The sequence below is a fragment of the Poromitra crassiceps genome (genome assembly GCF_964638095.1).
Source record: "Poromitra crassiceps genome assembly, chromosome: 30".
In the NCBI taxonomy this organism is placed as follows: Eukaryota; Metazoa; Chordata; class Actinopteri; order Beryciformes; family Melamphaidae; genus Poromitra; species Poromitra crassiceps.
Window position 1 is genome coordinate 9,635,675 of NC_139652.1, and position 25,072 is coordinate 9,660,746.

Here is a 25,072-nt window from a genome sequence, read left to right on the forward strand (position 1 = left end):
CCCCCCCCCCCCCAAGCCCCCACTCCTACCCCACTGCTTATTTACCAGCGACCATTTCCCACCTGGCCCTCCTACTCCCTCTTGACTGGGCTGTTAGCTGGATTACTCAGTGTGTGTGTATGTGTGTGTGTGTGTGTGTGTGTGTGTGTGTGTGTGTGTGTGTGTAGGTGTGCGCGTGTGCGCGCGTGTAGGTGTGTGTGTGTGTGTGTGCGTGCATGCGTGTGGGGTGAAGAGTGGCAAACAAACGCCATGTGATATGTCGACTCCCCACAGAGCTGTTTTATACTCTGTGCTGTTGCTCTGCAGGAGAAGGTTAGAGATGCAGCCACTTCACATTAGTCAACATCAGACATATGATACTACTGAACATATATATCATATATATATGATACTGATGAACATATAATTAGTCCTACAGCTCGGCACTTTAAACTTTCGCGGCCTTTCAGCTCTGATGCTATTTCCAAGCCCATGATTTAGATGCTGATGCAGATTAAATAGATAGATAGATAGATAGATAGATAGATAGATAGATAGATAGATAGATAGACTTTATTGCAGACTCAAGGTCCATACAGAAATACAGTCAAATACACATAATACAGAAAAGATTAAAAGAAAACACAAAATAAAAATAGTCTAGTGACTCATTTTAAAAGACACCTATACCAGTGCTCCCAAAGCTGAGACGTGCAGCGTGTGGCACTGTACGCAATGTTCACCAGCACCACAACAATTTGATGTTCAGAATCATTTAACCGACAGATAAACCTGTACATTACATTTCTCAAGACAGCTTGCAGTGTGTTCACTCCAGCACTCACAAACATCTCACTCGCACTAGTCCACCTGGGCCTTTTTAGCAGTATTCTCAGAGCATCATTATATGCCACTTGCAGTCTCTGAAGGCTGGCTTTTTTATAGTTCAACCACAGATGTGCAGTGTACAAAGGTGAACAGTACGCTGGAAACAGAGTCAGCTTCACTCCATCAGTGCAACAACCAAATTTACGTGACAATACATTTGCTCGTACATACAACATACGACACTGACGATAAATGTCCTCGTCATCTGTCAGTTGGTCTGTGATCACGTGACCAAGATATTTCACTTCACTGCAGATATTCACTCACACATCATTTTATTAAGGTTTTCTGTCCTTTGTCTCTCTCCTCAGGCATGCAGAAGCCACCTTTGGCCCCTAAACCAAAGCTGGTGCAGCACCAGAGGCCGGGACTATCTCCTTCAACCCCCAGAAGAGATGGCCTCCATGCCCCGTCCCCTGGCACACCACATAGGGTTAAACCAACACTGGCCCCCAAACCCTCCTTCCACAAACTCACCAAGGACTTCCCAAGGAGCATAGGTCTCCTCAACTCTAAAAATGGAATACAACAAGAGAACAAAAAGCCAGATTGGGATTATATCATTCCCATCTGCTTGTGTAGCGAGGAACACTGTCAATGCATGGGGAACACTGCAGACAAAATAGAGAAAGAGCCGAAAACGTTGCATAATGGTAAAGTGGAAGAATCCAGAAAGCCCGTCTCTAGATCTAAAGGTAGCCAGGAGAACAGAGAGGAGAACACGGACAACGCTAAGTGCCAAATGATGGACACCGATCCTCTCGGAAATGTTTCATTACAGCCTACATCCTTCTACAGCCACCTCTCCAAACATCAACCTCTCCAAGAAACGTTCACTCAGACTCAACTGGCAGAAACTATAGACAATAATCTCCACACAGACATAGTTGGCTCAAGTCGTGTGAGACCCGCGCTGCCTCACAGAACCTGGAGCGATGAGGCGAACGGTAACACGTTACCCCTCAGCGCTGTTGGCCGAGGAGGACCAGAGGAAGATCCACTAGTTGGCGCCAAGCGCATGTCTCCCAACCCCACCTCGGTCCCGTCGGTCCCTAGGAAGCCTCTCCCTGTCCCTGTCCCGAGGAAACCCACGAAGCCTGCGCTGATCCGCCAGGAAAAGGTGGAGGACGAGGGGGAAGAGATTGCGAGTCGGGATGATGGGATGGAAACGAATGTCAAAGAGGTGAAGGTGTCGTCCGAGAGGAAGGACAGCTCGTCTCTGTCTGTCAGAGTACCTGCTCCAGCTCCCCACGCCCCCGTCAGCCAGAACAGGCAGCCGCTCCTGCTGTCGGTGAGGAAAGCCTGCGCGCCGCCAGCCCCGCCGCCCAGGAAGAAACCTTTCCTCTCCGCGCCTGAGCGAGCGCTCGCCTCTGCTCACACGCCCCCGCGCGACGTGGACGAGGAAGACCTGGGGTGGGACAACAACGGCGTCTACGAGATGGAGCTCTCGGTGGACGAGGAGGAGGATGATGGAGAGGTGGGCGAGGTCGAGGAAGGAAGGGATGATCAGGAGGCGGGCTACAGCGACCTCACACGCTTTCCCCCTCCTTCCCCTCCCAGTCAGCCGGACGTCAGCCGACACTCGGCCTTCACCACCGTGATGCCCGGCGGCAGGTCAGAGGACGGAGGAGATGATGGAGCTGTGAAGGCACCACCGAAGAAGCCCCAGAGACACAGCGTCGCCATGGCCTGGATGCTGAAGAAGGAACCTTCTGAGAAGAGAGAGGAGGGGAAGTTAGCAGATAACGATAAAAGGCAGAGCCGGGCTATCCAAGATGGTGCTTTGAAGGAGAGGGTTACGAGGGAGCTGCCTTTGCCCCCAGGCGGCAAAGCAGGCAAGAGTCTCATTCCAGCTCTGGTTAGCCCTGTGGCTAAGCCTTCTCGTTCCAGCATGGGCAAACCCAGAGCCAAGTCGTTTACCGCCATCGACCTCATTCGCTCTGAAGGCCAGAAGAGGAACTCTTTTCGGAGACTCCTGGACTTGAAGCTCTCCGTGAAGATGTTGCCTAAGCTGATCGTAAAAGGAGGCCAGACGGCGGACTGCGCCGCACCCGAAACCGAGCAGTGTGTGGACGGGGACCGAGGTGCACTGCGAGAGCGCCTTGGCCCTCAGGCGTGGGGCGGGAGGAAGTTCTCCTGCCCGCATATTGGACTGGAGCAAAACGTGGACGGAGATGAGTTTTCTCCTGGTGTGGAACAAGCCGTCGATTACGAGAACATTCCTCACTATGAGGAGATACCGGATTACATCAACCTGCCTGTGGGAGGGGCAGTGGCATCCCCCCAAGCCCCGCTGCCAGCAGGCTGGACCAGCGCCATGATGTATGAGGATGAGAACATTTATGAGGAGCAGGAGCCATATATGCCCCTGGAGAAGATCAATGGACACCAACAGATGCATCGAGGCAATGAAAGGTAGAGCATGGTGACTGTACAGTAATTCTCTCTCTCTGTGGCTCTGTCTCTGTCTCTCTCTCTCTCTCTCTCTCTCTCTCTCATATCTTACCTCAAGACATGTCAAAAATAATTGGATCATTATTTTTTTTCTCCTGTATGAAAAGTGACTTCCCTTTGTTCAACCTAAAGAAAGTGTAGGAAAACAATAGACCATAGATGACACAGATTATCCAAAGCTGTTTATCGGAAGCCAAAGATTAAATTAATTACAGCGTCAAGTGCATCGTTTATGCGTAGGAGGACAGATCAAAGGTGAGGCATGTCGTGAGTATTTGTGTTGGCGCGTGGTTGAATGGCACACCTGTCAGACAGTGATGGCTTGTGGAATGGCTTAATCACTGGGAATGCCACATAACCAATCAGAAAATTCTACCCTGGTGAAAAAAAGAAAAGGTCTTTATACAATAGGTTATTGTCAGAGACAACACAATAGTTTGAGAACAATTAGCCAGGGAAGGCAATGGTGTGTGTAATTAATTCCAAAAGTCTATTAGTTGACGCAGTCATCGGCCTACTGTGAGTCGTGGTGCACGTCACCAGTCGAATAAAGCTCAAACGTTTCACTTATCTCAGGCGACATTAGTCCACAAGTGTTTCTCTTTTGTACCTTGAACTCGACATTTTGGCTGAGATGATCAATCTGGTGCATACATATTAAGAAAACATTTAGTGTGTGTGCACTCTTAACCCATTGATACCTGATGCAGCATTTGCGTGTATATCCCTCATTTGTGTGCGTATCCCTTTAAGACCGCGAACCGCATTACGCGGTTCGCGGTCTTAAAGGGATACGCACACAAATGCTGCATCAGGTATCAATGGGTTAAAAGTAATGTTTGAAAGGATCCCTTCATGCAAAGAATGTATACGTTGTGGTGGTCTGAAGAATGACCAGTGAGCAGAAGTCAGTTGGCGTTTGGAAAATGCGATTTGAGGATTACAGTTTGTGTAACAGTACTCTGTGTCTCGGACAGCTTAGTGTGTTCAGCCCTGTTTGCTCCTAAACTGTGCACAACAACAGTCACATGTTAGAAAACATGTTGAGCTGCTGACAAACAGGCCTCGGCGTCAGTGAAGGACCTGTAGATGTTCGTTGGCTTATTATTGGGTGGTGTGCTGCTTAGCCTTGGCCTAGTTCTTTGGACGTTCCTTCAGGGAGTTGCTGTTGTTGCAGATGTAGCCCTCCACTGGGGTTTGCCACATTTACAGTACGATGTGTAGCCTCTATTTCAGGGATACTCAACTTGCTTTGCCCGGGGGCCACTTTCTTGAAATGATAGAAGGCCAGGGGCCAGTTAATAAACAATCAATATACATTTTTCTGTAGTGGATTGTAGGTGTCAGACGGAGTTTAGTCTGACAATGTTGTGCACACCGGATAGTTACTTAGGTTAAGTACATACATAAGTGCCTGGGTAGCGAGCAGACGGCGGTATTTGACAATTTAGCAGCTAAATCATAGATTATTGAAAGATATTCCATATTCCAGACTGAAATGCTATAACAGAAGTGTGAGTATTGGCCAGAATAACATGAACATTTGGACACTTATTCAGCGGGTATCTTGCATGTTGCGTTCAGGTGCACTGTAAAAAGAAAAAAAAAAGAAAAAAAAAATTGTTGTTGTTGCCATTCCATCGCGGGCCACACAGGGGGCACCCGCGGGCCGCCAGTTGAGTATCACTGCTCTATTTGGTGTGGACCAGGGGTTGTCAAAGTCTCAGACTGTGGGCCTCCCCCCCAGACAAAGCTTGGAAAAAGAAGCCCCCCCCCCCATCGCTCGAATCCTGGATGCCTATGGGATCATGATGATGTTATTTGATCCCATACACACTCAACAATTGGGCAATGATATTGCTGTTAGTTACAAACATAAAAAGGTTTGTCTGAAGGCATTTATTAGTTTCTGACTCTGGGAAAGTGGGAAAAACCTGTCAAATTCCCCAAAACTACTGTATCTCTGAACTATCTCTTTAACTAAATCACACACATATTAGGCTATTCTATGATCTAATTTTCACTTCCATCCACTGAGCCTCCCCTGAAACTGCTTGGAGCCCCCCCCTGGGGAGGCCCGCCTCCCACTGTGAAAACGCCTGGTGTAGCTAATTCATATCATAGCACATTTTAGAGCTGTAATATTACATGAACACAGGTTTGTGATGATGAGTAGTGGTGGTGAGTGACTGGTTTGGAGTACGGCCCTTTGACTGTTTTGGTTGGAGGGAGCGACTGCTCTGCTGACCTAAGGCGAGTGGTTAGACTGGGGGGGGTTTGAGTGTTATGTGACAGAGTTGATGATTATCATTAAGTGTGTTTTCCGGCTCCGTCAAGCGCGCTCCCTTTCCTGTGTGTTCTTTTTCTCATGGCTCTCACTTTCTCTCTGAGCAGGAAATGGTCGAGTACTAGCAGAACTGGCCATTTTTCTCGTCTTCTGCTCTTGTCAAAAAAGGCATTTTCCCCCTCAGCTGATATGCTGACACAGTTGGTCTCATTCCACACCTCCCAGTTTGTCTCATTCCACACCTCCTCCCCTCTTTCCCCTTCTACCAGCTCTCACATGCAGGGTTTCCTTTACATTTGACACCACTCATCTAAATGTGTTATTGTGATTGATTCATGGCTTAGTGCTGGTGTGTATATACAGTATATATATATATATATATATATACACACACACACACACACACACACACACACACACACACACACACACACACACACACACATATATACAATTTCTAAAAATCCGTATGAACAATCAGGGTTCGAGTTATAACCTGAGAGCTATGGGGGTGTGTGTATGTATGTATGTATATATACACACACACACACACACACACACACACACACAAAATAAATATAACATCTTCGAAAAAGGAGTTGTTTCAAGGTGTGTCATTGCGTGCTGCATGCACAGTCTTTTTAAATGTGTTTTTAAATTTTAAATGACTGCAGCTGCTTCTGTATGCAAAGCACGTTGTAGACACTTTTTTCACTCTTTCAGTCTTCTGGCATCTGACTTTTCCTTTGCCCGTAACACCCTGCCTTTCTTTTTTTATAGAGGCTCCGTTAATGAGGAGGTGGCCCAGCTGGATGACACGCCCTCAGACGACGACGTCATCATGGCCCACAGCTCGGACGAGGAGGAGGAGGAGGAGGAGGACGACGAAGAGGACGATGACGCTAGCTCCACCTCCAGTAAAGGAGAGCGCGAGCAGCCGGAGGAGAGGGCGGTGAGCAGCAGTCGCTGTTAGATTGACGACCGCAGTGCCTCCGAAATATTTACCCAAGCCAATTTACAGGTCTTGTTCTTTGCCAAGTGCGAGACACAAACATAAAGTATTTGTCCTTGCTCCGTAAGCAGCGGCATTCCTCCTTTTTGACACTTTATTCACTCATTTGCATTAACCTCACGTATGCTGTAGCTTGGACAAATCACATCTCATCTTCAAATATATGATAATGCACACTATGAATCTATAGTTTGTCAGTTTTGCCATTAGTCTATTTTGTGTAAATGTGTGCTCCACAGTGATTTAGTATAGCACACTACCGGTACATCCAAAGTGTCTGGATTGTAAATCTCTCTTTTTGCACCTGTGTTAGACTGAGAACGGCCCAAAGAAGAGCAAGATACACCACATCGCCACAGAGATCACGAGCTCGGAGAATGTGTAAGAGTCTCAAATGTTTCTCGATACTGTATTACCTTACTCGCCCACGACAGCGTTCTCTAACTTTCGCCCCAACTGCTTTGCTTTTCTAGGTTTGTCGATGTTCTGAAGCTGCTTCATATTGTAAGTATTCCCATATCTGCCACCCCTTTGTGTTACATTAAGATTCATACAAAAACAAGCCCTATGTTTGCTGTGGAACATGAGACGAGCTGAGGCCAGTGTTATTCTGTATAAGTTTGATCTAGTTCAAGCTCTCTGCTACTGTGCGAGCCAAGATTCTCCATATGCATTTGATTACGCTAGCCACTGGGGCACCACACCCCATGCAGAATAGACAGTGTGTGTTGTGGACCCCACTCCCCTCAGTCTCGCCCGGCCTGCATGGCTCGCATTCCTCACGGTTTTCCCCAGACTTTCTAACAGCGGTTACGCGATCTCACAATAACACAGTGAGCTTGGCTGGACTTGGAGGGAGTCATGTAGTCGCCTTGTGGTGTTTTGAGACATCTAACACTAAGCCAACCGGGCGATCTGATGAGTTGAGCCTGTTTTAGTAAAGCACAGCAAACGATTGTGGAAACGTCCGAAACTCACTCACGGGGGTCACCGAAATATATAGTAACATCTTTGTCAACACAGCACATGGCTCTGACCTACTTTTGACTATTTCGTTACCGTCTAGCAATTTAAGTTTATTCCACTTTTCCGCTTAGTCAAGCCTACTTTTCCACTTGGTTTGAAGTGGCTCTAGATAGGAGTGTCAGCTCGTACATGATTAGGTACAAGAAGCCAATCCCAAATAATGTGCAGGTTTGGAACGAGGACACTATCCTCTCTCTCTCTAGAGGAGTATGGTATCAAAAAAAGGATGAATTGGGGCATCGTGGGAAAATATTTTGTGAGACAAGCCTTGTCTCCCAAAATATTTTCCCATCATGCCCCTTGCCTGACAAGGTCGAGAAACTAGAATGAGTAGTAGTGCTGAGTCATTAGCCATGATTCCTCGCCGTGGCGCACAGACAGGAAGTATGCGTCTCTGTAGACCGTACGGGAGTCTAGTCCCGTAATCAGGAACAGTCGTACCAAGTTCAAAGGAATGCTGCTGTGTCTTAGTGTTTTCTTCTCCATATCCCACAACGTTGATTAATGATAACATAACGCGTACCATTTGTTGGATGTTTGTTTTTAATCTACGGCATAGATGTAGCATGTGTGGGTTTTTTTATAGCATGGGTGGCCCGAGTGGGAATCAAACCCGCGGCCTATCCTGACGATGTTTGTTGCCGTGCTCTGCCTGTTGACTCACACGGGACGCACAACAGATTCGGTCAAGCCTGCGTTGTTCTACTTTTAAACCTATTTTCTTCCTTCGTCTATCCCTGTCCCTCCTCCTGTACTTTATCAGCATAGGAGCAGGTCACACATGTCTTCTTAACCACAGGAGTTCTCCACTGTCTTCTTCTCTGTAAGCAGTTTCTGTGTCCCGTGTCCCATAAACCACAAAATAGCTCCACATCATCAGAAAGAGAAGCAGAAACAGCGCCCTCAGGCTCCCCTGCGCTCTCTCTCTCTTTAGCACTGGTTCATGGGATCCTGGAAATTTAAGGGCGCTTAATGCGAGACAGCTTTGTGTCATGGGTCAAGGGTCAACATTACACCTATTCTTTGTACTTACAGCCCCTGGAGCGTACCTGTCGATCCTGCACTTTTGGGTTTTGTTTTGATACTGTGGCACTCTCCTACTGATCCTACAAGTGATGCTATTAGTGATCCTACTATATCTGTCTAATGCGGTTTCAAAGAAAACATTGTCTATAAGTTGAAGAATAAACCAGTTCAGCAAGTAATGCCCTTAGGTTTGTCTTTCTGTATCTCGACTATTTGACTGTGTGTCTGTAGGACTTCCGCGAGGCGGTGTCCAAAGCGTCTCGTCAGAGTGGGAAGCCTGTGATTGAGGAGCGCTTTCTCAACCAGATCCTCTACTCCCTCCCCCAACTCTACGAACTCAACCAGGACCTGCTCAGAGAGCTGGAGCAGAGAGTGGCCAAATGGTACCACCGCCGTAAAACGCTGTTTTCACTAGCAATTTTTGTGTGTTTGAATCACCGTCACTGACGTCGTGTGCATCGTCATCCATCATACCTGATGCATTTTTTTTTATGAACGCACTCAAGGCCCGGGACCCTAGAACAGTGGTTCCCAACCTTTTTGGTCTTATGTAACCATTGAGCTGTTCTGCCATGCTAAAGTACCCCCTCACTCATGTGTGTCGATGATTTTCTGAAATTTATTTTATTAAAATGATATTAAACTTTTAGTAGGCCTATCTAACACCTCTGATTATTAAATGAAAATCATTTGAATTACCCCCTTTAATACAATTCTAACTGTTTTCAATTGGAAAAAGTTGTCAGTTTTACTAAGATGTGCCTATGAAATTACTTGGAATGATGTTTTAATCATTTTGTAAATAAATTGTAATCCCCAATCTTTCCAAGTACCTCCTGTAAGCTGCTCAAGTACCCCTAGGGGTACATGTACCCCTGGTTGGGAAACACTGCCCTAGAACATCAACAGTGTTGTTTATCCTCTCCCCTTTCTGTCGATAGGGATGAGAACGCCCAGCTAGCAGATATCTTCGTGAAGAAGGGGCCCTATCTGAAGATGTACTCCACGTACATACGTGAGTTTAACAGGAATGTGGCCATACTGGAAGAGCAGAGTAAGAAGAACCCAGCGTTCGCCGGAGTGCTGCGAGACTTTGAGGTAACTAACGAGGCTTGTTCAACCTGTTTTCTCTCTCTCTGTCTGAGAGGTGTGTCTTTGTGTCAGTGAGGTGTCATTGTTTTTGTGTGTGTGTGCGCGCGTGTGTGTGTGTGTCTGTGTGTGTGCGTGGGTGTGTTTGATTCTGAAAATGGTGTAATTTATCATGTGTTGTTCTGTGTTCAAGGCCAGTCCACGCTGTGCCAACTTGGCTCTGAAGCATTATTTACTGAAGCCTGTGCAGAGGATCCCCCAGTATCAGCTGCTGCTCACGGGTACGTCTGAAACTCGGTACAATCATATTCAGTTTATTTTCATGACACGTTATTATTTTTGTGTGTGATCAATTGTTTTATTAAAAAAAAAAATACATACTCTACAACAAAAACAACAACCACAAAACATTTACAAAAACACAGAAAATACAAAATACATAAACAAATTCACTCATAACCCCCGCCACCACGCAGGCCCCTCCCCCAACCATCAACCCAGGCATACATTTGCTCACAGTAGCAAAAAGAGAAACGGCTTCAATAAATTAATTCCAGCACGTAATTTGCTTACAACTTTAGCGCCATGCATACGGGCCACCGACATCTCCACGACGGCCAGGTCCACAACAGAAGATACCCATTGTTCCAAAGGCAAATGATGGGGGCCATCCATCTCTGAGCTACCATTTTCTTTGCAGCAGTAAAAGGCCCAGCAACAGACAATGCCTCTGCCTCAAAGATACATTTAACCCAGTAAACTCATTTAACAACAAAACAACAGGAGAGCAAGGAACAGTGACTCCAAGCACTACAGACATCTCTTCCTGGCAACTTCTCTCCAGAATAAAGAAACGGCCGAGCATTCCAGACCATATTATGTACAAAGGTACCAGGGGTTTGCAGGGGGCATAATGTGCAGTTAGGATTTGGAGACATCCTCATCTGAAATAATTGAAGGGGGAGTACTGTACAGTATACAGGGCGGCTGTAGCTCAGGAGGTAGAGCGGGTCGTCCACTAATCGCTTTGGATAAAAGAGGTCGGTGGTTCGATTCCCGGCTCCTCCAGTCTGCATGTCGAAGTGTCCTTGGGCAAGATACTGAACCCCAAATTGCTCCCGATGGTGTGCCAGCACCCTGCGTGGTAACCTGCCACCATTGGTGTGTGAATGGGTGAACTAACCTACTGATTGTAAAGCGCTTTGGATAAAGGCGCTATATAAATGCAGGCCATTTACCATTTACCATTTACTGTACAGTATAGTCTATGGGCGTAGTTGTAGTAGTGATTGGGGTTCCTGGAAGATAAAATGATATTAATCCACACCATATCCCAATTGATTGTATTAGATGAAATGGAGAGATCTCTACTCCAGATGACATTAAGATGCATTGGTTTCTCTGTGGCGTTGGTGATGAAGGTGTAAAGACTAGAAACCAGTCCCTTAGTCGTCTTGGATGTACAGATTTCGTGTAGGGGATGGCTTTCTAATTCTTCACCCCAAGGGACTCCATATGAACACAGAGCACTACAAAGTTGCAAAAAAAATGCCAGGAAGGTTATAATGAGACTGGAGGTCTTGAAATGCCCAAAACCTATTACCTGATGTTATATCAGAGAGAATATTAATGCCATTTTTCATCCATGAAGGGAAAGAGATCGGGTTGCCACCCACACAAAGAGAAAAATTATTAAACAAGGCTAAATGATTATGAAATTTGAGCGATATATTGAGATGAGATTCAACAGTTCTAAATGTGGCGCTAAATGACACATTATTCTTAAAGTATATTGACCGATCTTCAGAATCATCACAGCCAGAAGGAGTCCAATTTCAAATCACCCACTCGTCCTCCAATTTATGGCGTTGTGCTGCCATCTGGTGGTCAGAAAAAAAACAATAGTTTGGAATTTCTATCTTGTTCTTCAAACCTCATAATTCAGTACGAATGTTCAGTACAGCCCCAATCAGATTTGGTGACGTAACACGCTTTAACATGAGCAAGCTTAGCATTTCATGGCTCTAATGGATCAGAGCAGATCGCTAATTACATTATGTAAGATCCCGTATCTAGGATTTTCATTTCAGATTACATTCCAGGAATTTACTACACAACGCAAAGCACTTGCAGCCCTGTGTACTAGCAGTTTTCACTTTCTTGTTTTATCAGATTATTGACCCTGGCTCTTAGATGTTTCTAACTGTCTTTCAGACTATCTAAAAAACCTGCCTCCAGACTCAGTGGATTACAAAGACACACAAGGTAAACAGAGTGTTTTTTTTTTATTGTTCTCAGAAATCCATCTGATGATGTCAATGTAGTTGCATAGAAAAAGAAACATTGTTATTTCTGTGATGGACACCTTATACATTTTACCCATACAGCTGCCCTTGGCATAGTGAAAGAGGTGGCCAATCACGCCAACGACATCATGAAACAAGGGGTGAGAGCCAGTCTCAATTCAACCACTAGGCCAATTTGACTTAACAGGTTGATAAAGTTGTCTGTACAAGTTGCTGATGTCCAGTCATTTCCTCTCAGGATAACTTCCAGAAGCTGATCCAGGTGCAGTGCAGTCTGAACGGACACCATGAGATCGTCCAGCCTGGAAGGGTAAAGCTTATGGGCCTTGTTATATAATATCTCCAGCTCAATTTGTTTGTTCTAATGATGATCATAAACTTGTCTTACAACTCTTATCGTAATAATCGCCCATGACCCATAATAAACCATTACATTACATTACATTACATTACGTCATTTGGCAGACGCTTTTATCCAAAGCGACTTACAATAACACATTTTTGTCAGCAATAGAGCAATCTACTATGGAGCACAGTCTGTGATAACTACAACTTCTGAAGGAACAGTGGTACAAGTTTAGGTTAGTGGTACAAGTTAAGGTTAGTTTTTTTTTTTTTTTTTTTTTTTTGGGTGAAAGAGAGAACGAAGTTAGATCAAGAAGGGCCCAGATGGAGCCTGAAAAGGTGCGTCTTTAGTCTTTTCCGAAAGATCGGCAGTGATTCAGCCGTCCTGACCATTACGGTGATAACAACGTAATGCTGTTAATGTAAGCATCCGGGCAGTGTAGTGGTAGCTTCCCTGCCTAGCAACACGGGGGTCGCAGGTTCGCTCGCCCGTGTTACTTCCGATTTGGTTGGGCGTCCGACCGTACAGGCACAGTGTGGGACAAGACATGCTGTCAAATTCTATCTATTGTACCTGCATGGGACTCTTGAACATTCGCTTATTGGGGAGACTTATAGCCTACTCAAGGTCATTAGCCTGTGGGGCTTATAGCCTACTCAAGGTCATTAGCCTGTGGGGCTTATAGCCTACTCAAGGTCATTAGCCTGTGGGGCTCTGGCTGCAGCTGCAGCATGTGGCACATTTTTTCCGGGCAGGGAGGAGGCGGCATCTCTCCCTGGACTATAGGTCTGATGATCATAAACCGGATAATCCTCTGTTGTTGTCTGCTGTTTTCATGTCCGAAAGTAACTAGTAACTAGCCCAATTACTATTTCAGTAATTGTTATTGAGTTACTAAATTTTGAAAAAGTCATTAGTTAAGATTACTAGTTACTGAAAAAAGTAGTTAAGTTACAGTACCTAGTTACTCCCAACACTGATTGTTAGGTAAAGTAGGTTTATTTAATTGATGGGAAATTCATCACATTAACAGAATTGCTACACTATTAAATGTGAATTGTTATCATGTTAATGATTTATTCTGTTAATAGCAGTCATGGCTGTGTATAGCACATAGGAAGTGGGCATTAAGAGTACTTTAACAATCACATAAAAACAATGTCAGTCATAAAATGAATTAAAACAAGAAATTAAGTGAAAAAAACAAGAATTCATGTATTCTTAAGATGATGTTGTGTTCCAGGTCTTCCTGAAAGAGGGCGTTCTGAAGAAGCTATCCAGGAAGGTCATGCAGCCCAGAATGTTCTTCCTGGTAGGCTGCAGTACATAACCTTCAGTGCTACTTGTACCTCTTATTTACTCATCTTATTTCATGCTTTTATAACATCACACCTTGACTACTCGAATGCCTTGCTCACCTGCCTTAGCAATCTGCACTAGTCCGCCTCCAACTATTCCAGAATGCCACCATGAGTTCCCAGTCAAATATAGGATTGATTTTAAAATACCTCTTTTAACTTGCAAGGCATTGCATGTTCAGGCGTCTTTGTATCTAACCGAGCTGCTGTTTGACTGTGTCCCTGCACCACTGACCTCCACTTTCTGGTTCCTTCCTCTGAACTGCACTTCTTCTTCTGTTGTTGATCTTCTGTATTGTAAATGCCCTTTATCTTTTTCTCCTCTAGTTCAACGACACGTTGCTTTACACCACTCCTGTTCAGTCAGCGCAGTATAAGCTCAACAACGTGCTGTCGCTGGCTGGGATGAAGGTGAGGCCTTATGTACTGTACTCTTCATCTTTTCACATTATTATATATTGTCCTCATAACAAGATTGGGTTATACATCACTGCTCACAATGAAGATCATTGCAGGTTAGCAAACCGAGTCAAGAGGCCTATCAGAATGAACTGAACATCGAGAGTGTGGAGCGTTCCTTCATCCTCTCAGCCAGGTAATGTTCAGGAACAACAGATCATTTTTGCTTCATAATAGGCATGTAGCCATGTTTTCCCTCATAGCGTGCACAGGTGTGTGCACAGGTGTGTGCACACTATGCTGTGTAGGCGTCGGTGACGGTGTGTTAAGTCAAACTTCCTATCCTGTTCCTGCAGTTCTGCTACAGAGCGTGATGAATGGCTGGAGGCCATTTCCATGGCGATCAACGACTACACCAGGAAGAAGATCACGTTTATCTCTGGCAAGCCTCCGGAGGAGGTCAGATGTTACACGGCAATTGTATGCCTGTTATGGCAACCAACACACGCCTGAGCTGTGAGAGACAACTCCTTTTTGTTTCTCTCATATCCAGACAGAACCGAGCGACGGTGACAGCGGTGCTCCTTTGGGATCCAAAGCCCCGATATGGATCCCTGACCCGCGGGCCACCATGTGTATGATCTGCACCTGTGAGTTCACCCTCACATGGAGGAGACACCACTGTCGTGCTTGCGGAAAGGTGAGGTGACACAGTGGCGGCTGGAATTGGAAGAAATCGTGTCTGCCTTCAGTTATTGACGTAATGTTTACTCAGTTCTCAGTCTCTAGTATCCACTTAACTCAACTAGAGACTGAGAACTTTCTCCCAGCTTTCGTCGTTAAAACTCGGTGTAAACTATTAGAGAGTAAAACAACTGCATCACAGAACCAATCCAGAGTCTTTAGGGCGGCCGTTCGAGCAGAAGGGGTGGTGACATGCAGATGTTGTGCTGGTAAACACCCATTTCTAGGGTGGAGACTCTAAAACATTGCCATAGCGCCCCCAATGGGCACAATGTGTTTTTTCCCACGCCAGTTTCATGCCAGACTCCTGATAAGTGTTTTGGCAAAATTTGGAGGCAATCGGAGAAACGGTGTGCCTTGAAACTCTGGACGGACATACGGACACGCATACATACATACATACATACATACATACATACATACATACATACATACATACAGTACATACATACATACATACATATATACATACATACATACATACATACATACATACATACATACAGTACATACATACATACATACATACATACATACATACATACATACATACATACATACATACATACAGCTACATACATACATACATACATACAGCTACATACATACAGCTACATACATACATACATACATACATACATGCATACATACATGCATACATACATACATACATACATACATACATACATATATACATACATACATACATACATGCATACATACAGATACATACATACATACATATATACATACATACATACATACATGCATACATACAGATACATACATACATATATACATACATACATACATACATACATGCATACATACAGATACATACATACATATATACATACATACATACATACATGCATACATACAGATACATACATACATACATACATACATACAGCTACATACATACATACATACATACATACATACATACATACATACATACATACATACATACATACATGCATACATACATGCATACATACAGATACATACATACATACATACATACATACATACATACATACATACATACATACATACATACAGCTCTCCAATTATAGTAGTAGGATTCACTGTATCTCCAGTTTGTTTCACTACGGAGGATAATGGGAGAAAGCGTCATTTCTGGTAACTTGACCAAGAGGGTTTGTTAGCGGCTGTTGCAACCAGTGGGCTAGAATGAAAGGAGAGAAGAGCCCATCAGAACCCACTGCAGTTGTGAAAAAAGCAACAAAAAAACAATGAACATTTTATGCTTAATTATCCCATCAGGTGGTGTGCCAGTCGTGTTCCTCCAACAAGCACTGTCTGGAGTATCTAAAGAACCAGTTGGCACGGGTGTGTGACCAGTGTTTCCTTGTCCTCCAGGAAAAGCAGAGCAGTGAGTCAGACTTCCTCACCTCCCTGCCTATAGACCAAATCAGCGGGATGTTTACATTTACTTCCGGGTACCCCTGACGTCCACACATTATAATGGCGGTGGACGGCACAAACTGACGTGTTGAAGACAAAAACAGACAAAGAAGACAAAAATGGTTCGTCCGTGTTGTGTTGTTGTTTAATATCATTCATAACAACACTTTCACTAACGACCAGACTAGCTAATTTACCTGTTGGACCAGACCAGAGTAGACTTGACGCTAAATTAAATTAACGTGGCGTCAGTAGCTCTGTTTGTAACGTTAACGTAACCTCGCGTCACCAGGCTCTTCTACGTTAATGAGTCTGCAAAACAGCGAGTTTGACAGACAAACAAACGTTATTAGCTAGCTAACACTACATAAAACAAACACAGAAGAAAGGCTAGATACGTCGGACAAGCATGTTTACCAACCGTTTAACCAATTAAATTGAAAGTAGTCGGCCGAAAACAACGAGAGGGTTTGACAGCATTTATTTGACAACACGCACATTTAAACCTGCCGCCTTCCCCAAGTGGTACCCGGAAGTAAATTTGTTTACATGGTGACGTCACGGTGATTTGGTCTATAGATCAGTTGAAACAGTCACACCTTGGTATTCTCACCACTGCCTGTTTAATCGACCATGTCTCTCATTTCTCTCGACTAGGTGAACAAGCTTTGTCAACCACTCTGTCGCCTGGCAACAAGTCTGCGTTTGCTTTCTCCAGGAAGCAGAAGAAGATACCCGCTGCCCTCAAAGAGGTGACTGACGCCGCCGGCCTGATTAGAAGGCAATATTATTGATCGTGAGCAGAGCACTCATTAGCTGTCGACTTGTTTTAGGTGTCGGCCAACACGGACAACTCCTCCATGAGCGGCTACTTGCAGAGGTCAAAGGGCAATAAGAAGCAGGGGAAGAGGTTGTGGTTTGTCATCAAGGACAAGGTTCTTTACACGTACGCAGCCAGTGAGGTCAGTTCTGCTGCCCGTATTGAACGTCATGAAAACTCAAACGCCTCGTAATAATTGATTTAATACATCTATCTCTACCTGTTATTCCTCTGCTTATTGTAGGATGTTGCAGCCTTGGAGAGCCAGCCGCTATTAGGATTCATGTTGAAAGAAGATTCATCTCAGAAGTTACAGTTCAAGCTTTACCACAAAAACACACTTTACTACATTTTCAAAGCGGACGACGTCCAGACAGCAAAGAGGTACAGCCTAAAAAAGCAGATGTTGCTTATTATTGCATGTGGTAATAATGATGATCATAATACTGATAATAATACTGAACATTCACATACTGCTCTTTCTCGATTGTAATGCAGTTATTGAAATGATAATACTTTCTACCTTTTACAGGTGGATCGACTCGTTCAAAGACGCCATGGTGCTTTAACAGATATAGACAATGTGTGAAGTTGAAACAATTTACCTCAGTTCGCTCTGAATACTGAAAAAACATGGAGAGCCACCGTTATCATGAAGTGCAAATATTTTATTGTTGTTTTTTTTGTTTTTTTTAGCAGATTTATCTCCCTTGGAGTTTGATTGTTTATAGCGCACTCATGTGAAAGTCACATTTATCCGTCTGTTATTTTGGAGATTATCATCATGCCACAATCACCTACAGCTATTTTAGAGTGTTGTGCCTTGATTTCGTTTTCCACTAACCAGCCTGGATCTACAGTATCACAATATTTTGCGAATATTATATTTGTCCATAGATTTGTAATTAAGTGAGACACTCACAACATATTGATTCATGTCTGCCAAATTCTATCTAGAGGTCAATAGAAATAATTTAGATGTTTCTTGTCATTTAGAAATAATTACTTATTTCATCTATCCCAGAAAACAATGTAATGTTTTTTTTTTAATATATATTTTCCGCCCGATTTTTTTATCCCATTTTTATCCCCCATTAGTGCTAATTTTTATTTATTTATCCTGGTTGCTGCTCCACCCTCTGCCGATCTGGGGAGAGCCGAAACTGGCTCCATGCTTCCTCCGAGACATGGGCAGTTAGCCAGCCGCTTCTTTTCGCCTGACAGGGGAAGCTTCACCGGTAGGACATAGCACGTGGGAGGATCACGCTATTCCAACGACAGGCACCCTTAACGACCAGAGGAGGCACCACATCAGCAACCAGGATATTGCATGTTTTGGTGTGGGGTTCCTATATGAAGGAAACCCCCAGGGGGCACGGGGAGAACATGCAAACTCCACACAGAAAGGCCCTTTTGACAATGTAATGTTGACTATAGCAATGTTTCTCAAAGTGGGGTCCAGGGACCCCCAGGGGTCCTTGAGGGGGTTCCACATGGTCCCCAGCAAAAAGGTGTATAATTTATTTTCACAATAGTTCCATCCATAAGTAACACAATGACAGAATGTATGACTTTTGGTCATGGGTTTCATACACTTTTTCATACACTGTAATAAAACATGTATAAAAAGCAAAACATCATAAGAGACAAAATCTTATAAAATGTGGGTCCGTCATCTATTGTGTCAGTTGATGTGAACAAGTTTGAGAACCACTGGAGTATAGAACACACCATGTGCACTTATCCTGCTTCTGAATGACATGTTCATCTCACATATTAAGACTTTCTATCACTTTGTATTACAGATAGCCTGAGCATCTTAAGTCTGTATTTGGGAACTATTCACACTGTTGTGACACACTGTACCACAACGTTCATTGCACTTTAGTCTGTTTCTCATTTAAACAAGTCATCCATCCAGAAGCCTGTGCCTCTCCACTCAAGCCTTATTGTATCTTGTGTAAATACATTTTTAGAGAAGTGTAAAATGAAATGTGATGTAGGCTAATTAAATCAAACTTACATGAATACGATTTGACCTTTTTAATGTTTCACTGTAATAAATGTTGTTTTTGCCGTGCTTTTCGAATCCTCCATTCAATGGAAAAGAATTGCCTAAAAATGGATCGAGTTGTACAATCTCTACAACCCAGGTTGCCTGAAAAAGCCCATTTACTGGATCGGATTCCCCATTGACTGTTGAAAAACTAACCGAGGAGTAAATGGCCTTCTTAAAGTAACCTGTACAACCCGGGTTGTAGAGATTGTAGCCTACATAAAAATGTATGAGAGGGAGGGAGCCCCGTGTACCACCACCAGCGGTACCCATACCACAGGGTGAGAACCACAGACTGCAGTACGATGTACAAGGGGTGAGAAAGGACAGGGTCCCACTTGGTGAATCCGCCGTAGGTAGGCAGGTCCATCCATCACAGACAGTGTTGGTTGTGGGAAAATACTGTATTTTAACAGTTTATGACTAGTTCTCAACCTGGGGGTCGCCGGATGATTGTCAAAAGATTTTTTTTTCTCCCATGATGATTAAATCTCCCATTCCAATGGTTTAATAATGTATCATAAAGCTATATAAGCTATAAAAACAATATCGGTGAGTTGAGTGAAATCTGTGTGTGAATGCGTGCACACTGTCATTGAGTTGGGTTGCGGCGAGAGGGGGGGTCGCGAACCCCAGCCGAAAGTTTTTGGGGGGTCAAAAAGGTTGAGAACCATGCTGGATGAAAAACTATCCATGCATGAATCAAATATCAAATGTTGGTTATCTTCCCATTTCAATGTTAAAAACCCATATTGTTGCTTTTTAGCAGCTGATCCCATCATGGGCGGAGTTAATGGGGGGGGCAGGGGGGCCTGGGCCCCCCAGTCGTAAAAAAAAATGCTCACCATTGTAAATCTCCATCTTACTGTCTGGCTGAATATGATCATACAATTTATATCCACTTTGACAAGAATCACAGGTATCTCTTTGCTAAAGCTGTGACAGGGGGGCCTCTGACAGGGCCTTGCTGCAGCCGCCCCCTCCCTCTGGAATGCCCTCCTCCCCAGTCACATCTGACAGGCCAAAACTCAGTGTCTTTCATACTCATTATGTCATCTTTCCAAAAAAGCCCTTTTCACTGTTGCTTTTGACCTATAATATTTCTCTCTCTCATCTATTTTAATATTTTCTCTCTTTATTAAAGTTGTTTTATCCTGTATTTGTAAAGTGTCTTTGAGCACGGTCAAAAGCAACAGTGAACAGTGAAGCGCTATATAATATACATTACATCACTAAACATACAATAATGAGCATTAATGTTCTGTAATTCTACTCATATTCTAATATTTCTTATATTTCCATTCTTATACTTATTAAACAATAATTAGAGAGAGACCATGATGAGGCCAGCCTTAAAATGAGATATTCCTCTAAATCTGGCTTCAAACGGGCAACATTTCAAATGTAAAACGGATTTTTTTTTTTAAGCGTGCCGGCAAATGTGTCTCCTGCAGAAGTGGCCCCCCCCAGAGCTAAAGGTCAAACTCCGCCTATGGATCCCATGGCACTTTATGCAAATTTCGAAGGCCTATTAGCCACAGTAACAGCTACATCTTGCCTGTGACATTCATAAAATGCATAAAATATCTCAACAATCCTTACAGAACTATAAGCTGCAGCTGCCACCAGTTAAGGGGCATTATTGTTCTCTCAGTTGGTTCAAAGGGGTGCATATGCATAAGGAGATGGAGAGACTACCCCAGCGGGCAGCCCTCCTGCTGGAACACCAGCTCCACCGCCTCCCTCACGTCCTGCACCTCGAAGGTGGGCTGCGTGAGGCTGCAGTCGAAGCGGAAGTCCCTGTGTCCGTGGAAGATGCGCTCCGACGGCAGATCCTGCTGCTCCCTGCGGTACACGCCGGTGCACACCAGGATGGAGCTGCAGTGCTCAAGGTGGTGCTCATCCAGCTCGCACACGCCCGACGCCCCGCCCAACTCTGTCAGCGTCATTTTAGGGGGCTCCGCGACAGTCTCGCAGCCTGCCTTAGCCGCCAGCTGTGCACGGGGATGCCTAGAGGCCTGGAGGTAGCGGTTGTAGAGGTTGGCACCATATATGTCAGACATGGGATTATCACCGATAGCATACAGCCTCTTCACAGGCTCGGTCCAGCCCAGGCTCTCGGCGTGCTGCCTGATCAGCAGCTCGGCGTAGTTGTAAGTCACCACACTGGGCTTTCCGATCAGAGCCTCGTACCTCAGCTCACAGCCTGTGATCTTCTTGTACAGGCTCTCCAGACACACGAGGAACATGCCATGACCAAACCTTGGATTCTTGGCCTCAGCCATCCAGAACAGGTCCATGTTACAGGCCAGGACTGGGATGTGAGGGTACTGCAGCAAAGTCGCCGCATTTCCTGCCTTCCCACTGGTTAGGAGGACATCAATGATAAGCTGGAGGTTGGTCTCCCATCTGATTGGCTCACCAAATAGGACGACAGCTTCTATTGGAGGTAAGGCTTTGGTTGTGACACTGCCTTTGGGCCTTCTGTTGTGATCCACCATATCAAGAAGAGGATACGCCTCTCTCAGCCTATCTACAGTGACCACTTTCTGAAAGCCCAGATTGTGAGCCACCTCCTGTATAGGACCCTGTCCCGACACCAGCACACACATGTTGTGGAACTGGGTGAACATTCGCAATGGACTGTGGGACAGCATCACCTGGTCCGGAGACACCTCCACCTCCAGGAGATGTGACAGTTGCTCGGCTTTGGTCTGCCTCATGCCGTTCCCGGCGTTGGTCACGAACACCGTGGGCACCTTATATCTTCCCCTGCGGTCCACCAGGTTCCTGAAGCACTGCTTGGCTGCAGGGATGAGGGTGCTGCCCCGTAACAGCACCCCGTCGATGTCGAAGAGGAGCCCGAAGGAGCTGTGGGCATGGCTGTAATTCCGTGAGGCTGAAGGTGAGGTGTTTATTTGTTGTGCTGCTCCCTCACAGCTTGACTTCAGCAGATGCCAGCCACTTCTCAAACACCTGATTCTCTGCATTCCTCCACTAAGATACCATGAAACAAAACAAAGACAAAGCTGAGCTAGGTTTAGCCTAGCTAACGTTAACTGACCCCGCTGCTGGTCTGCCAGCTGAAGTTCCGCATCATGGTATCTCCGAAAGAGAGACGTACTCATAGATCTGCTAATGACGTCAACACATTGTGACATCATCAGTGATGCCACAATGGCGACATCATCAGTCATGCCACAATGGCTCGGGTAACGAGACATCCAATTGAGGTCATAGGCATTATGACATCATACGTGATGTCATAAAGGTGAGGCTATAGAGAGCCAAAGTGAAATGTCACTTCCTGCTTCAGCACTGTATCAGAGATTTTCATCCACCATTTATTTTCCCATAGACATTCCGTAAAATGCTTATAAAAATAGTTTTACTTGGTCAAACCAAATGGTTCAGATATATTTAGAAACAGGAGAGACCACATAAACATTTCACTGTCACAGAGCCACTGGGCTCTGTCTGTTTCTCTGTCTGTCCCATCAGTGATGTCATAAATCCCACCGTGACATAATCAGTGATGTCATAAATCCCACTGTGACATCATCAGTGATGCCATAAATCCCACTGTGACATAATCAGTGATGTCATAAATCCCACTGTGACATCATCAGTGATGTCATAACTCCGACTACACGCGAATGCAGCATAACAACTGCAGCACTGTCTGAATTTCCTTGAGTCAGAGAGAATGGCTTCCATATCAGAGGTGGATCTCTCCTGTCCTGTCTGCCATGAAGTCTTTAAAGAGCCTGTCATCCTGTCATGTAGCCACAGCTTCTGTAAAGTCTGTCTGCAGAGCTGGTGGGCAGAGAGCCTACTACATAACTGTCCACAGTGTAGGAAGATATCTTCACGGAGTGAACCACCTTGTAACTTGGCGTTGAAGAACCTGTCTGAGGCTTTCTTACTGGAGAGAGATCAGAGAGCTTCAGCAGAGTCTGAGCTTCTCTGCAGTCTGCACGCTGAGAAACTCAAGCTCTTCTGTCTGGACCATCAGCAGCCAGTGTGTGTTGTCTGTCTGCATTCAGAAACACACACCGACCACAGATTCAGACCCATCGAGGAAGCTGCACGGCCTCACAAGGAGGAACTCCAGAAGTCACTGGAGCCCTTACAGGACAAACTGGAGCTCTTGAAAAAAGTTAAAGCAATCTGTGATCAAACGGCAGAATACATTAAGCTCCAGGCCCAATGCATAGAGAGGCGGATTAAGGAAGAATTTAAGAAGCTTCACCAGTTTCTCCAAGAGGAAGAGGAGGCCAGGATCGCTGCACTGAGGGAGGAAGACGAGCAGAAGAGTCGGGTGATGGAGGAGAAGATTGAGGGTCTGAGCAGAGAGATAGCAGCTCTTTCAGACACAATCAGAGTCATAGAGAAGGAGCTGAGAGGTGAAGACATCTCGTTCATGCAGAACTACAAGGCTACAGTGGAAAGAGTGCAGCGCCCCCTGTTGGAGGATCCACAGCTGGTCTCAGGAGCTCTGATAGACGAGGCTAAACACGTGGGCAACATGAGCCTCACAGTCTGTGAAAAGATGAAGGAGATGGTCTTATACACTCCTGTGATCCTGGACCCAAACACTGCCTGTCCACACCTCATCCCGTCTGAAGATCTGACCAGTGTGAGAATGGATTGGGAGTCGTGGCGGGCAACAGCTTTCAATCCAGAGAGGTTTAATGAGACCATGGAAGTCCTGGACCCTGAGGGCTTCAACGCAGGAACTCCCAGCTGGGATGTTGAGGTTGAGGTGGTCGCCGACTAATGTTCTGTGATGGTGAATACAGAGTAGAATGGGATGATGGTGAAGACACAGCAGAGGATGATGGTGAATACACAGCAGAAGAGGATGGCGGATGCAGAGCAGACTCAGAATCCTCAGCCTCATCAGATACAGACACTGTGGAGCTCCAGCGGGTCCGTGTGAGTCTGGATTGGGACAGAGGAAATCTGTCGTTCTCTGATCTGACCTCCACACTCGCCTTCACAGAGAGGCTGTTTCCATACATTTTCACTATGGATGCAATCTCTCTGAAGATTTGACCAGTAGGCCTCTAACAGCATGACGACCGTGAGAAGCGAGCCCGTGATCGACAGATGGTAATATTATTGCTGTAGGCCGTGGAAATGCGTTTTCAAACCAACAACCTTTCCTTGGATGGGAGACGCAAGCAAAAGGGGATGGGGATTTTTTTTTTCACTGGTGTAAATTATTTGTTTCTTTTCCAAACGCTTCCTTAATGACCCTTTCATACTGTAAATGTATTTGACATGATGCCAGCAGCAGCCATTAGACGTTGATGTAAACGTGTCATCTACCTCAAGGTAACAGCCGCTAACCCTACACGCATCGTGTAGATTCAATCTGTCTCACTTAAGCGTTTAACATAGCAAAGTGTTTCAATAATCATTTATTTCTAGCAGAGGTGACCTCCTGTATTCTGAACAATTTGGATTCAGACAGAAACATTCCACAGAAACAGCCAACTGCTTTTTTTACAGAGACGCTGAAGTCTCACATGGATAGGGGTAATGTCGTGGGGGCGGTGTTCCTAGACCTAAAGAAAGCGTTGGACACCGTCAGCCACGACATCCTTCTGTCCAAACTGTCCCAATTTTAATTTCTCCAGACAAGCTCTCAGATGGATGACATCTTATCTAGATTCGAGAGAGCAGTGTGTAGAGATTGACTTGAGAAGGTCAGCTCTCCGACAAAATAAAACAGGTATTCCCCAGGGCTCAATCCTGGGCCCTGTACTTTTCAGCCTCTTCATTAATGACCTGCCAGGGAGCTGCAAAGTCAGCTTTATGCTGACGACACAGTGATTTACACACC

General features: G+C 45.0%; 1 protein-coding gene and 1 pseudogene across 2 annotated transcripts; one reads left to right on the forward strand and one right to left on the reverse strand.

Moving 5' to 3' along the window:
• Positions 1–1,180: 1,180 nt before the first annotated feature.
• On the forward strand, positions 1,181–19,098 carry LOC310800374 (FYVE, RhoGEF and PH domain-containing protein 6-like; the record flags this gene model as incomplete). The annotated part of the gene is made up of 20 exons (XM_083662982.1): positions 1,181–3,282; positions 6,389–6,560; positions 6,934–7,001; positions 7,094–7,124; positions 8,904–9,055; positions 9,614–9,770; positions 9,955–10,042; positions 11,976–12,026; positions 12,149–12,207; positions 12,306–12,377; positions 13,657–13,725; positions 14,099–14,182; positions 14,287–14,366; positions 14,527–14,629; positions 14,724–14,870; positions 16,205–16,313; positions 17,003–17,097; positions 17,179–17,307; positions 17,410–17,549; positions 17,698–19,098. The coding sequence occupies 20 exons, from the start codon at positions 1,181–1,183 to the stop codon at positions 17,732–17,734; spliced, it is 3,945 nt and encodes a 1,314-aa protein (XP_083519108.1). The 3' UTR covers positions 17,735–19,098.
• Positions 19,099–20,915: 1,817 nt separating this feature from the next.
• On the reverse strand, positions 20,916–22,211 carry LOC310800376 (haloacid dehalogenase-like hydrolase domain-containing 5 pseudogene; annotated as a pseudogene). The gene has a single exon. The product of its transcript is annotated as a haloacid dehalogenase-like hydrolase domain-containing 5 pseudogene (transcript).
• Between the last annotated feature and the right edge of the window lie 2,861 nt (positions 22,212–25,072).